The sequence below is a fragment of the Monodelphis domestica genome, chromosome 2 (genome assembly GCF_027887165.1).
Source record: "Monodelphis domestica isolate mMonDom1 chromosome 2, mMonDom1.pri, whole genome shotgun sequence".
Taxonomy (NCBI): domain Eukaryota; kingdom Metazoa; phylum Chordata; class Mammalia; order Didelphimorphia; family Didelphidae; genus Monodelphis; species Monodelphis domestica.
In genome coordinates, this window is record NC_077228.1 from 195,359,646 (window position 1) to 195,374,598 (window position 14,953).

Consider the following 14,953-nt stretch of genomic DNA (forward strand, 5'->3'; position numbering starts at 1 on the left):
TGGGAAAAATTTTTATAAACACTTTCTTGGTAGAGGTCTCATACATAAAATATAAAAAGAATTTTGTCAACTACATAAGAATATGAGTCATTCCCCAGTTGATTAATGCTCAAAAGATATGGTCGGGCAGTTTTGTTTGAAAAATCAAATATATATGAAAAAAATTCTAACTCAGAAATGCAAATCAAAATAACTCTGGGAGATCATCTTGCACTCATTAGATTGACTATAGTAAAAAAAGGCAAACTGACAAATGTTGGAGGGGATGTGGAAAAGTAAGGACACTAATACATTGTTGGTGGAAGGTTGAACTGATCTAACTAACTATTTTGGAGAGCAGTGTAGGAACTATACTCAAAGTGTTATCAAATTGTGTATAACTTTTGACTCAGTTTTTTTTACCTACTCTTAGCTTTATTTCCTAAGATGATCAAGAAAAAAGGAAAAGGGCCTATATGTTCTAAAATATTTATAGCAGCTCTTTTTTGTGGTGGCAAAGAACTGAGAGAATATCCATCATTGGGGAATGGCTGAACAAGTCTGATATATGATTGTAATGGAATATGGCTGTACCATAAGGAATGACAAACAAGATGTTCACAAAAAAAACCAAACAAACAACTTGGAAAGACATATTAAATGATACAAGTAATGCGAGTAGAATCAGGAGAATATTATACATAGTATCAAAAATAATATATAATGTTCAACTATGAATGGCTTAGCTATTATCAACAAGGCAAAGAATCTAGGATGTCCCTTAAGAGACTTGCAATTTAAAAGAATATCCACTGCCGTTGAAGAAACAGAGTCTGAATGCAGATCAGAGTAAATCATTGTCCACTTTATTTCCTCCATACAATTTTCTTTCATGTAAGCAATATGTATTTCATTTCACAGTGTTATGAAAAAAGAAATAAATGTTATATGCTAATATATGCACAGCCTATATCATATCACCTGTCTTCTTGGGGAAGGAGGAGCAGTAGGAGGAAGAGGAAGGGGTGGCAAAGAATAAGATATAGATTTTTGGATATAGCTAATGGGATAATTTGTTTCTCTTGGATAAATATATTAATTATAATATATTATATATTTATAACAAATAATATATATTATTGTTATGTTTCATATTATTATAAATATAAATAGTAACTTCAAAAAACTTTGAAGAGCTAAAATTTATATTACACAATTATCAGGTGCCCACTGTATTAGCAACAAGTTAATCTGCTAGGGCTTCAAATTCTAGAATAATTGTGACATAATGGAATTCCTTTTTGTAACCAATTATCAACTAAACTTAAATCATCATAAATAAAAGGTCTTCTTTCTCCATTTTTGGACATTAAAAAGGATCAAAATTAGAGTGAAAACATAATTTTCAAAGGAACAATTTACTACATTCCCTTAGTCTATAACCCCAAAGAATCTAGGATTAAGAAAATTTGCTATTTTAGGAATGAGCAAGAAATTTATGTGAAGCATTTTCATTTATTGTACAAATGTAGTAAGCTGAAAAAAATATTTAAAACAATGTACTTTAGAGACTGGGGAGTAATTCAATTCTATTATTCAACTGTAGCTACATGTATGGTATCACAGTATTGATTATGTTTTGAAGGGAAAAGAAAATCCAACTTCTCCCTTTAACGATATGATCATACTGTATAAAATTTTCTTTGATAATTTCTAGTTCTCCTCACTCACAATAAAACTAGAATCAATTCACTTACATCTGGATTTATATTCCCAAATAGAACTACACAACATTTCAATTATTCAGCATCATTTCTCTAGAAGGTCCAGGGATCTCAAATACTTCATAAAGGCCTACAATTTTCAGCTCTTTGAATGGACAAATTCCTTATTTTTAGGCTCTAACCTTTCATAATTCTACAAATCAAGGAACATCCTTGAAATCATATCCTGACTTAGAATTAAGACATATTTCAGTTAAATCAAAACTGAGTTTCATAACTGCTAATATCACCATGTAGCATCCCATAAAATTTCCACTTAGCTCAATCTCAGACACCTGGTGACACACTTAGTTCCCTATAATGTTTCTCTCTCTACCATTAGCTCCAAGATATTGTAGCTTACTGAGTGGTCACACCCTAAAATTCCTCTCCTTCTGTCCTGTTGAAATGGCAACAATCCAGGTAGAAGCAACTAACAAAAAGTGGAACCCGAACAACTCAATTATCACTCAAGGTCTCCTACATTAGTCCGAAAGTATTTTTCCACACCAAACCATTCGAATTTCCTTCTCTTCACTGTTTGCTTTGCCTGGGAAAGTCTGGAAAGAAAGAAGTCTGGAAAGAGCTAAAAAGAGAATCATACTTTCTAATTCTTAACACTCCTTCTTAAAATAGTAATTTAAACACAAGTACTGTAGCAATTAGTGCAATTTAAACATTATTATAGTTAGTACAATTAAAATCAGTGACTTTAACATTCTAAATGGATGACATTTAGGGCCACTATAGAGAAACCTCTATCTTTAGGTACTCAAACTCATCCTTTCTTTTTGCTACTTGTAGTTCACCTTATTTGTACCATCCCCTCCCCTCCCTCGCTGCTTCTAATGATGGAGGAGAGCGAAGGAGGAGACCTGGGTCGGGAGGGATGCTTTCTTCAAGAATGACAGGCTCCAATGCTACATTAAAAATAGAGAAATTTATGAAGTTGAATGACTGTGTAGGGTGGGGGTTGGGAGTGGGGAGAAACAGCCTCTCCTATGAGATGGGGTTCAGAGAATACAGGACTAAAAAGGGGGGGAAGGATGTGCTGTGTAATTGTGAGTGGGCTTGGTATCTGGGGTAGAAGTCCAGTGTCCCCAGATACAAAGGAGAGGGAGTTTCACAGCTCAGGGGATGAATTTGATATGAAGATGCAAGTGGATGTTTATCAAGAGCAAACTGGGAGGTATATATCTGTGTTACTAGGGGAGAAGCCAAAGGGAATGTTTTACTCAGAAGCTCCTTCTTATTGTATTGGCTTCTGTTGCTCAAAGTCATCTTCCTATAGCCAACACTGCAAGAATGCAAGAAAAGGAATTCTTTATGCATTCACTGACCTGGGATACCTTTGGGGTTTTGAGGTATCCAGAGGAAACCTGTACCCCAATATCACTAGTATGAATAAGGAAAGAAACAAACAGCTTTACTTTACCTTTAGGTGCACACACACACACACACACACACACACCCCATAAATAAATGACAACTCAAACAACTGGTAGCTGCCCCTTGAGATGAAAGGGCCTGTCAGAGGGGCCACATAGGCTCCACAAGGAGCTCAACTACCCAGTACTTGGCTTAGACCCCTAGTAGCATTGGGATTAAAATAATAATTAGGCCTGATTTCTTCATTGGTTTCTCTGATATGGGATTGGAGGGATCCATTTGAATATGGATTGGAGATAAACTGATGATCCTTCCCACATTGGAAGAGCTAGCCACCAGAGGGAGGGAGAGAACTCAAGAGGTAGAGCTGAGGAAAAATGGGGCCATTTCCATCTAAAAACAGAAAATCTGGCAGTTGGCCCTTCATGGGGACTTGTCCCTTTGGAGGGAAAATTACCAATGGGTCTTACCAAAACCTGTCAATTAAGAGAGTTAAAGAAGAGCTCCAATCAAAAGAAGATGAGTCCAAACTTTCAGTTGAGAATTTACTTACCTAGGCCAACATGCTGAGTTGAATCCGGATTAGAATCCAGGGAGTTCCTGTTACACAGTCTGGGGTCAAGCAACAGGGAGTCCCGTAGGGGTCTTTGATTCTCAATGAAACCTCCAAATATGTCAGGTGAGAAGAAAAGATCAAATTCCAAAATATATAATACATACATGTATGTATATATATTATAATAAAAGGTCTTTAAATATAGTTGAAAAGATTGCAATCTCAATTCCCCCATAGCACTATGCAGGGGTCTCTAATGAGATACAGAAGAAATGGTGGCTACATTTTTTTTTTGGAGGGGAGCAATAGCCAGGTCCCAGGGTCACAGAAGCTTGGGAAAGATACGATAGCCAGAGGCTAAAGTAGTTGGAAGTACTTCTGGATCTTTAGATTTGATTGTCCTCTTAAAATTTAGTCAAATAAGGTTAGTTTCCTGGAAAGAGGCAAGATCAATTCAGAAGTCAATTTATTCATGCTCTGTCTTTTGAGTTCTTTGTTTTAACACTCTGGGAAAGAGTCAGTCAGAAGATTCTTTGCAAATAAAATTCTGAGGATTTTCATGGTAAAGACACTGGAGTGGTTTGCCATTTCCTTCTCCAAATCATTTTGCAGATGAAGAAACTGAAGCAAAGAGTTAAGCGACTTATCCAAGGTCACAGAACTAGTAAGTGTCTGATACTAGATTTGAACTCAGGATAATGGGTCTTCCTGACTCCAGGCCAGGCCCTCTATTTACTGTGTCACTTACTGCCCTTGGAAGAGAGATTATGATTAGGAGGTCATGGTAGTGGTCTAGGTGAAAAATCAGAGTAAGGCTGGTTGTAGAGAAATCCAGCCAGGTTTACTGTGCCAAGAAGTGACCTGTGACCCTGAAGAGCTGCTTGGCTAGGGTGCTAAGATCTCCATCAGTTCCTTGAGGGAGTACAGAAGTGAGAGGTGTTTGGGGTGTTCAGGGAGGACCAGTACTTCTGGTGTGAGGGCTTGCCAAATCCTTCTCAGAGCTGCTAATTCAATTTAGGTGTCTACCTCTCACCCAACTCTCATCCGTGACTCTAAGAAACTAGCATGTCCAGATGCCACATCCCATTAAATCATCTCAGAGGACTGAGGGTAACTGAAATATCTTGTTGGTTAGTTAGTGGGGTGTCTACTCCAGGCACATGAAGACTTCCTCTGGCAGAGAGGCAGATGAGAGCAATTTGTTCCAATGACCATGAAGGTGAAGGAAGAAGGTGCCGTAGGTGGCTTAGATCTTGGTCAGACATAGAAGCCAAAGTCATCCACTGTATCTCCAGCCATTACCTGTCTTCTTGACTTTTGTCTTGCCATTGAACTTCCATGTCTTTGGAATAGAGAGTGAGGCTGATGACTGTGCAACTCAGCCTGACTTAAATCCAATTTATGGAGTCCAAAGACATCACCAGTGATATCTTTGGTCCTTTTTGAATACAAAGGACAAAGACCAAGTGAGTGACTGGGAACAAAAGTATGGAAGTAGTCTCTTCCTTGAGAGAAAATTTCTCTCTCCTCTCACTCTTTTATTTGAGGTTGAACTATTCAAGCTTCAGAACCTTTCTTTTCTTTTAAAAAAATCCTTACTTTTCAGTTTTAGGAACAATACTTAAGACAGAAGAGAAAGCAAGAGTTTGGCAAAGGGGGTTAAATGACTTGCCCAGGTTACATGGCTAGGAAATGTCTGAGGCGAGATTTGAATGCAGGGCCTTACAATTCCAAGTCTGGTGTGCGATCCACTGTAACACCTAGCTGTCCCCCCTCAGACCCTTTCTATGGAGTGCTTCTTTTATAACTGAAAAGTGGTGTACCCTTTACATTTCCATGCTCTGGCTTTTGGCCTTTCCAACTTTCAGCTTTGCTGACGTCCAAATGACGTCCTCATTTCATTCCTGCTGGGTCCTATGCACAGCTTTGCATGCTCCTCTCCAACTATTCACTAACATTTGGGGACCTTTTCAAGCTGAGTGAAGCAACAAGAATTTTTTAAGTCTCTTTTGTGTGCCAGGCACTGTGTTAAGTGCTAGGAGTCCAAAGAAAGGCAAAAAATAGTTCCTGCCTTCAAGGAGTTCACAGTCTAAGGAGGGAGACAGCATGCAAACAACTATGCACAAACAGGATACAGAGAAGATAAATGGGAGATAACTGATAGAGGGAAGGTACTAACATGAAGGGGGATGGAGAAAGGCTTCTTACTGGAGGTAGGATTTTAGCTGGGACCTGAGGAAGCCAGAAGGCAGAGATGGGGGTGGGGGGAGAGAATTCTAGGCTTGGGGTGAAAATGTCTGGAGTCAGGAGATGAAGAGTCCTGTTCAGGGGCAGCTGGGTGGCCAGTGGATTGATGTAGGGTACATGGAATGATGTAAGAAGACTGGAGAGGTAGGAAAGAGTGAGGTTATTAAGGGCTTTAAAAATCAAAGAGATGGTTGCATAGTTAATTCTGGAGGAAATAGGGTGGCATTGGAATTTGCTGAATAGTGAGATAACATGACCAAATGTGTGCTGCACCTTGCCAGTTGAATGGAGGATGTATTAGAGTGGAGAGATACTTGTGGTAGGGAGGACCACCAGAAGGCTATTGCAGTAGTCCAGGTATGGAATGATAAAGGCCTGCACAGGGATAGAAAGTTTCAGAGGAGAGATGGAGGCTTGTAGGAGTGATGTTACAAAGGCAGAAATGACAGGAACTAGAAACTGATTAGATATGCTACTCATTTGGGTGACTGGGATGATGGAAGTACCCTCAAAAGTAATAAAGTGTCTAATCTGTCTGTTTCATCTTCAAATTAAGATCTCCTCAAGGGCAAAGACCACTCTCCTATCAAACTGGGAGGAATAGACTCTGAGCACAAACCCTGAAGGCAGGACAAAGGGTGGCAAAGACTGGAGAATCTTTGGACAGTCATAGTTACTCTCCATTCAGGTTGGTATTTCTCTGAGGGCAGGAACTGTGTTTCTAGAACCATAGTGGGAAAGAAGTAAGGAAAAAGACCATATTTTCCCCATCAGATGGGGAGCTCTTCAAGGACAGTTTTCTCTATAACCTGGGAACTTCACTGAAGATTATAACTGGGTCAGCATCACTAGACTTCAGAATTACTTGACTGTGTTTTAATCTATCATAGAGGGAACTTCCTGAAGTCAAGAACCTACCTTCCTTCCTTCCTTCCTTCCTTCCTTCCTTCCTTCCTTCCTTCCTTCCTTCCTTCCTTCCTTCCTTTACTTGGTACTGTGAAAATTTTCTTAATGCCTGGTTTAATGCAAAGCCTACAGAGGACAACTTAAGATGGGAAGATAAAGGGAAGTGTCTGCTTCAAAGAACAGATGATGTGGTAACAAGGTGATGAACACAGGGAGATGGTTTTAGGGCCACAAGAATTCTTAGCTAGGACCATGAATCTCAAGTGCATTGTGATCCTGGAACAATGTGAAGGGGAACTCTGGGATCTAGGTCATTTCTACTCTTCTCCTTCACACCCCTTCCCACTTTTTTCCTTGAAGATATGATTTATGGTGCCCTTGACAGCCGATCTGTCAACTTACTTCACACAATAGAATACAGTAGGTTGAGCCGGGGGCCTGGGCTGACACAGGACGCTCTGCCTGGGGCTCCAGCCAGCTCCCAAATCCCAAACTTCTTTTGCTGTGCTTGAGTGTTTTTGGCAGGAATAGGAAGGCAGATCTGGGAAGGGGAAACACCCTGCTGGTGCCACCCAAAATTGGTGGTATAAATAAAAAGCTAGCAGGACTGCTGATCTATATTTCCACTCTGGAAGCAGCTCTGATCACACTGCAAGAGCATCATCATGAGCTGTAGACAAAGTTCATCCTACTCCTCTCAAACCCGCAGCAGTAGGGGAGGAGGAAGCCTGAAAGGTTCTGGAGGGGGGAGCTATAGCATGAGGTCCTCTTCAACCAGCCGATTTGGATCTGGTGGCATGGGAGGAGGAGGAAGATTTTCTTCAGGCAGCAGTTATGGCAGGAGTGGTGGCAGCAGTGGGGGATCTTGTGTCATGCGTAGTGGAGGCAGCTCCAGTTTTGGGGGAGGCTATGGTGGTGGTGGTGTAGGAGGCTCCAGCTTTGGAAGTCACTCAAGCTATAGTATGTCTGGGGGCTTTAGCAGTGGCTCTAGTGGTGGCTTTGGGGGTGGTGGCATGGGAGGCTTTGGAGGTGGCATGGGGGGCTATGGTGGTAGCATGGGGGGCTATGGTGGTGGAATGGGAGGCTATGGTGGTGCCATGGGAGGTGGTGATGGTGGCCTCTTGAATGGTGGAGAGAAGGCTACTATGCAAAACCTCAATGATAGACTGGCTAGCTACCTGGAAAAGGTGCGTTCCCTGGAGGATAGCAATGCAGATCTGGAGGAAAAGATTAGGAACTGGTATGACAACAATGGTCCCAAAACAATTTATAAGGACTACTCTCACTACTACAAGACCATCAATAACCTCAAGGACCAGGTAGGTGGAAGGTGATTTATCCTCTCCTTTCCTATGCTCACATGTCTCCCTTTGAGGTAAGAAGGAGACCAACATCTCTAAAGCTGAAGGCTCCAGTAGTTGGCTGCCATAGTAGTTTTGTAGAAAGTTGATCACTAGAAGGGCAATGGACTGAATGAGCAGTCTGCTTCTTGAAAGTATGTAGAAAAGGTGGACCTTTCAGGGACCTTCATAGAGGGTGTCTGATGTTTACTAATTAATCAATCAACAAGCATTTACTCAGCATCTAGTGTGAGTCATGTTCTGTTAGGTGATTGGTTGGTATCAACCCATCAACCCACTATGTATCATTCTCTATTAGGCACTAGTGATACAAAGATGAGAAGAAACTTGTCTCTTCCCTCAAGGAGCTTACATTCTATTGGAGGAGACATTTACATAGGTCCATACAATATAGTTCACAAAGCTCAAAGGAAAATGTTGAGGGGTAAAGGAGACTGCATAGCATCTCAGAATCTGAGAAAGAGCTTCCTGGCAAAGATGATTCTTAAGTGGAGTTTTTGAAGAAAATGAAAAGGTACAAGTGAGGGAGGGAGTGCCTTCCAGGGATGGGAAAGAGCAGATGCCAAATGCAGGAGTGGGAAGGGGAGTATTGCATGTCCCTGGACCTCAGTTCCTTCATGTATAAGACAAAGGAGTTGGACTAATTAAATTGTCATCCACCTCTTGATCTATATTCCCAAGCTCCATGACTGTCTTTGTCACTCTGCTTCATACCTGGACTCTAGGAGAAGGGTGTGAGATTGTATTCTGTGGGTTAGAGGATGATCATATTCATCATTGCCTGGAAGCTGATGTGTCAGAAAACTTGAACTTTATCAGCAACAAACCAGAATTTGTCCTTCTACCCCTAATGCCTCACCTCCTCCATTCCATGTGAAAGACCAGAGAAGCCCAATTTGAAGGATTTGGTGCAATCCAAGGAAGGGCTGTTTTCCAAACATGGCTTGGGGTATAGAGCCTAGAGGTTGGGTAGGAAAATGTCTCTTTTATATTTCTCTTTCCCTGTTGTTCCATTTTAGTGTGTAACCTCCTGGCAAGGGGCAATTCCCTATCAACTCCCTCCCATATACCTGTCTGGATCTCATAGAGTTCTTTCTCTCCTTTGTTGGATTAGCAGAACCAGACTGATGCACTGGCTTTCTTAGTACTGGGGGCAAAAATGGAACAATTGCAGATGAGAAGAGTCCTGGGGCAAACCCCAGGAAGCTGCTGGTGTTGATTCCTTTGAGCTTTTCCTATGAAGGCAGTAGAAAGAGCCTGGGATGTTGGTCTCTCTTGACTCTTGGTCTATAGATCTGCTAGGGTCCCATTTCCCTCCTTGCACTGAGATATAGTGAGGTAGGCAAGGAAGGGAGGACTCTTAACATTTATTTCTCTCTCTCAGATTCTCAATGAAACAATGGAAAACAACAAAGTTATCCTGGATCTTGACAACAGCCGCATGACACTCGAGGACTTCAGGATGAAGTGAGACTCTGGTTTCCCTTTCTCTACCATCAGGGAGCTAGATGGGATAGTGGATAGAGTGTTGGATTTGGAAATAAGAAGACCCAAGTTCAAATCCTACCTCAGTTACTAAGTGATGACCCTGGGCAAATCATGGAACCTGTTTTTGTCCCAGTTTCCTCATCCATAAAATGGGGATAATAGCACCTACATCCCAAGGTTTTTGAGAGATTCAAAAGAGATAACATATAATAAGGTGTTTTGTGAAACTTAGAGGACTATGTAAGTTCTAGCTGTGCCTCCCCTTTCTCTTCTTGTTCTTCTCCCCCTTTCTCTTTGTTTTTCTTCCTCCCTGTCCTTTGCCTTTCTTTATGTTCCTCCAACCATGATTTTTTTCTTCTGAAGCTTCTCCTTAAAAGAGTAAAAAAGAAGCATGCAGACTCCTCTTTTCATGAAGTCTCCTGATCTTTGGAGTGGAAGTCTCTTTCCTTCTTTCCCACCTCTAACCTACTCAGTCCTTATTTTACCCATCTTCCCCACCTGTGCTGCAGGTATGAGATGGAGCTGAACCTAAGACAAGGAGTGGAAGCAGATTGCAATGGAATGAGAACTGTCCTGGATGATCTCACCTTGCAAAAGGCTGATCTTGAGATGCAATATGAGACTCTGCAGGATGAACTGCAATCCCTCCAGAAGAACCATGAAGAGGTAGGATGAGCTGGGCTAATCACATTTCCTGGGGATGGGCAAGAAGAAGAAGAATCCATAGAGCCTGGTCCAGGAAGAACTCAAGAGTCCCAGGACAATGGGGTTTCATTTTTTCTCCCTCCCTCCAGGTTGAGTGTTTGATAAGGTGGGTGGGGAAGGTGACCCTTGAAGGGAGTCTCCTGAGATCTGCCTAGCTAGCAAGGTTGAACATTGGCTCTCTAGCTCTAAGGTCTTTTCTGTTTCTCAGCCTCAGAAATGGAGAAAGTTAAAGTAGCAAGAAAGGGGATTCGGGTCTTTGTCCTTTTCAAACTCCTCAAGCTGCCTCCTGACTATTTCCCTGCTTCTTTCCTGACAGGAGATGAAAGGACTAACTGGGCAGAACACTGGAGATGTCAGTGTGGAGATGAATGCTGCCCCCAGTATGGATCTGACCAAGATCCTGAATGAAATGCGGGAACAGTATGAGCGTGTTGTTGAACAGAACCGCAAGACACTTGAGGATCAATATGAGTCTCAGGTAAATAAATGGTCCAAGATGGGAGAATGAGAAGCCTAGCCTGAGAAAGCTGGGCAGGATTGTGCTTGGGCATTGCTGAGGCTGAAGGAGAGCAGGGCTCCTGAGGCACAGGGAAACTAAGGTTTACTCCTCCCTCACACATCTGGCACATACTCCAAGGGCTTGTTGGTGGGATTGGGGTCCCCAACCTGTGATTTCAGTGGTATAGAGATTCCCTTGTATGGAAACTCTCCATAATTTAGAGTCAGCACCTGACCAAAGGATAGCATGGCCTGGAATCAGAAAGATCTGAGTCTGTGTTTTGCCTCTGACATTTACTAGCTTAATTCACACTTGACACTTGATCATTTACTCTTCTTTCCAACCTGCCATGCTTCCCTCTTATAGCATTTCAAAAATTTGAATCAGGCAAACCAGGGCTCAGAGGAGAGCCTCACTCCTTTTCTCCATTCAGTAGCCTCCCAGGCAGGCCTTAGTTCTTGGAGTGGCTACTCTAGCCCTTGGCACAACCCTGGCCCTGAATCTGATCTCCATTAAGCTTTGGGTTTTTACAGATGACTCAAATAAACCAAGAGGTGACAATCAGCAGCCAACAGATAGAGACCAGCAACAAGGAGCTGATTGAGACTCGACACACTCTCCAGAGCCTGGAGATAGAACTACAGTCTCAGCTCAGCCAGGTAGGTGGTTTTCAGCCCAGCATCTGGAGGGATGGAGGGAAGAAGGGGTGACTAGTCCAATCCCTTGATTGGACTTAGCCAGAGAGCTGGCTAAGCACTTTCATCCTCAAACCAGCCACAAATGGTGCCTTCAGCTCTTGGTTCCATGTCCTGAGATCCCAATGGTCACTGCCCTGACCTCCCAGAGACTCCTCTACCTCTACCTACCCTCCCTCTCCTGTTCAGAGTTCTCTTTCCACTTCCTAGAAAGCTGCCCTGGAGAAGAATCTGGAGGATACAAAGAACCAATATTGTATCCAGCTGGCCCAGATCCAGCAGCAGATTGGTTCAATTGAAGACCAGTTGAATGACATTCGAGCAGAGATGGAATGTCAGAGCCAGGAGTACAATATCCTGCTGGATGTTAAAACAAGGCTAGAGAGGGAAATTGCTACTTACCGTTACCTGCTGGAGGAAGGACAGCAAGACATGTATGTATTTTCAAACAGGTTTCACTTCTTCTCTCTCTCTCCCAGAATAGAAAGACCACCAAGATGCCAGGTGATCTGGAAAGAGTAGAATGTCAGGGCTTGCTCCTCTTCTTCAAGGCTTATTGTTCTCTGGGCAAGGCTCTCCTTAGTTAGCTGGCATCCCTATGGGCGGTGGGTAGAGGAGAGGACATAAGCCTGGGAGAGGAGAGCTCATAGTTGGAAAGATTTCATGGAACTTAGCTTTAGAAGATATTTTAGCAACTTTAGTGTGACTCTGTTTCATCTGAGAGAAAGAGACTCCTCGAAGTATCTCAATTTATGACTCCTTTCCATCCATCTGGGAAGACTAGGGACTTAGGTCCTATGATGCTAAAACTAAGAAACCTGTAAGAAAGAAGGGTCAGGGGGTGCTCCTATGTCATGTCACATGAGAGTTTCATTTCTTTCCTACAGGCAGATCTCCTTCACAAACTCACTGTTATTTTTTTTTCTTTTTCTTTTTCTTTTCCTATGTAGTGTTTCAGGTTCTGGATCTGGAGGAAGGGGAAGAGGTGGTGGAGGTAGAGGTGGTAGTGGAGGCAAAGGTGGCAACTGGTATGGAGGAGAAAGTGGAAGTGGAGGTGGATATGGTGGTGAGAGTGGCAGTGGAGGAAGAGGTGGCAGTGGACATGGTGGAGGAGGAAGTGGAAGTGGTGGCAGAGGTGGCAGCAGTGGACATGGTGGCAGCAGTGGACATGGTGGCAGACATGATGGCGAGAGTGGCAGTGGAGGAAGAGGCGGTGGCAGCTCTGGAAGTGGCCAGCATTCATCCTCCTCCCAGTCTGGCTCTCATCAATCCCAGGGTGGCTGTGATGATTCAGAAGGTAAGATCATTCCTTGTAAATAGAGAAGTTTAAAAAAAAGTTTTTTTCCATGTATATTTAGTTTCACCAGAGTAAAGAGGTTCCATTGCCTAAACTCCATGAACATTACATCTGATCCTCTCCTGGAGAGTCACTCTGTCGTCCTTGTACTTGGACAAGTGATTCCTTCTCTGTGGGCCTCAGTTTCCCTATGTATAAGTCACATCTAGACTCAATTATCTCTAAGGTCACATTCTAAATACTAGATCTCCTACTGAGTCTTTTTTGTTGCTTATTAGCCTCATCTTCCCTGTGAGCCTCTTTGCCCCCTTCCAAACCTCTCCTGGTCAACTTCCCTTCCTCCTTTAAAGTCTCTCATCCCTCCCCATCTTGGTACCCCCATGGTCTCTTGCTGGGGCCTGGATGAATACAGTCTCTTCTCCTCCTTCAATTATTTTCTTTATATTTTTTTCCAGATTCCCAGAAGAGATACTAAACTCCCTGAGAAATTCCCTACTCTCTTCCAGCTGAGCTACTTCTGGGCAGTCCCTCAAGGATGTAATGGCATTCCATTTGGAGCTCAAGACTGGCAGACAATGCTGAAAACTGTGGTGGTTGAGTAGGCTCCAGAGAAGGATCCCTGTCTGCCTATCTGGCTGTTCCTTTGGCTGCCTTAAACTCCCCTGGACCTCTACTGTCCAGAGTTGTGAGATGTCTTACTCCCTGCCTGCCCTTTGTTTCCTAATAAAACTTTCATTTTGCAATCCAGTACTTGGTTTTTGAGCACTTTGTTAGAATCTATAACCCTACTTTGGATGAGAGTCTCTAGAAGGGACCTGATGTTGGATAAGAGGAGAAACTGAGAAAAGGGAAAATGTACAGTCTGTGGAACTAGACATCAAGGTGCTGAACAGAACCATTCATAGCTCATAGTGACTTGGGGAGATTATGGACATTATCCTTGGCTGGGTGGTTGTCTTACATTGCTTTGATTCATCAGGCAGATGGGCTGAAGGTACCTAGCCCATGCGGGAGAATGAGGTGGTTTTATCATTTGGCACTCCAAATCACCAGGAGACCATATGCTTAATGGACATTCATCATTTTTCCCTTATCACTAAGTGGTGGTGGCACTCTCTTCTCTTTCCACATACTCTGCCCTGAGTTACATTAGTCCTTTTGTGAATATTTTTCTCTTTTTCTTTCCCTACTCTTACTTGATGTTCCCTGTAAATCACACAACATGACCTTAGTCCCCTTCAGGTTTAATAGAAATTTGGTACCTGGACTACATCTTGGATGTGAGCCTCTGAAATTTTGAATCAGGCAATCTATGAGTCCTCACTTATTGGAAACCATAATTGAGCAACCACCAATGCCTTTAATGTTCCTGGCCAGACAAAGGATATATCAAATCAAAAAAGGACATCTAATCAAATTGCATAGCAAATAAAGAGATGAGAAAGATCCCTTCCATGCATACAAAGGGATACCTACAGGTGGGGAAAGGCACACTCAGAAGGAATAGAGAAATGTGACTGAAGATATGTGAAGGACTCACATATTGGAAATCTGTGTGGCCAAGAAACATATGAAGAGACACACACACACACAGAACCCATATGGAATACGGGTTTTTTAATTAATTTTTTTTCCAAATTACTTGCTGAGACAACTGTTAATAACTTTTTTCTGATATTTTGCAATCCATGTTATCGTCTTCTCTTTCACTTCTCCTTGCTCCCCAAGATGCAAGTATGATGATATAGGTTGCATATGTCTTATCGTATAATATTTATTTCCATGTTGGTCATATTTTAAAAGAAGACACTTTGCTCACACTAGAGAAAAATTCATGGAAGAAATAAAGTGAAGAATGGTATTTTACAATCTATGTTCAGATTATAGTCATTCTATGGCAGTGGATATCCTTTTTCATCATAAGGTCCTTGGAGATGTCTTGGATTCTTGCCTTATTGATAATAATTAAGTCAATCACAGTTGATCATCATCCATTATTATTTGCTATTATGTACAATGTTCTCTGGTGTCTGCTCACTTCACTTTGCATCATTTCATACAAGTCTTT

General features: G+C 42.2%; 1 protein-coding gene across 1 annotated transcript; it reads left to right on the forward strand.

The window, feature by feature from the left end:
• Nucleotides 1-7,505: 7,505 nt before the first annotated feature.
• LOC100013532 (keratin, type I cytoskeletal 13) lies at nt 7,506-13,487 on the forward strand. The gene is made up of 8 exons (XM_056814662.1): nt 7,506-8,159; nt 9,586-9,668; nt 10,199-10,355; nt 10,711-10,872; nt 11,427-11,552; nt 11,799-12,026; nt 12,547-12,885; nt 13,392-13,487. The coding sequence occupies exons 1-8, from the start codon at nt 7,506-7,508 to the stop codon at nt 13,485-13,487; spliced, it is 1,845 nt and encodes a 614-aa protein (XP_056670640.1).
• Nucleotides 13,488-14,953: the final 1,466 nt, after the last annotated feature.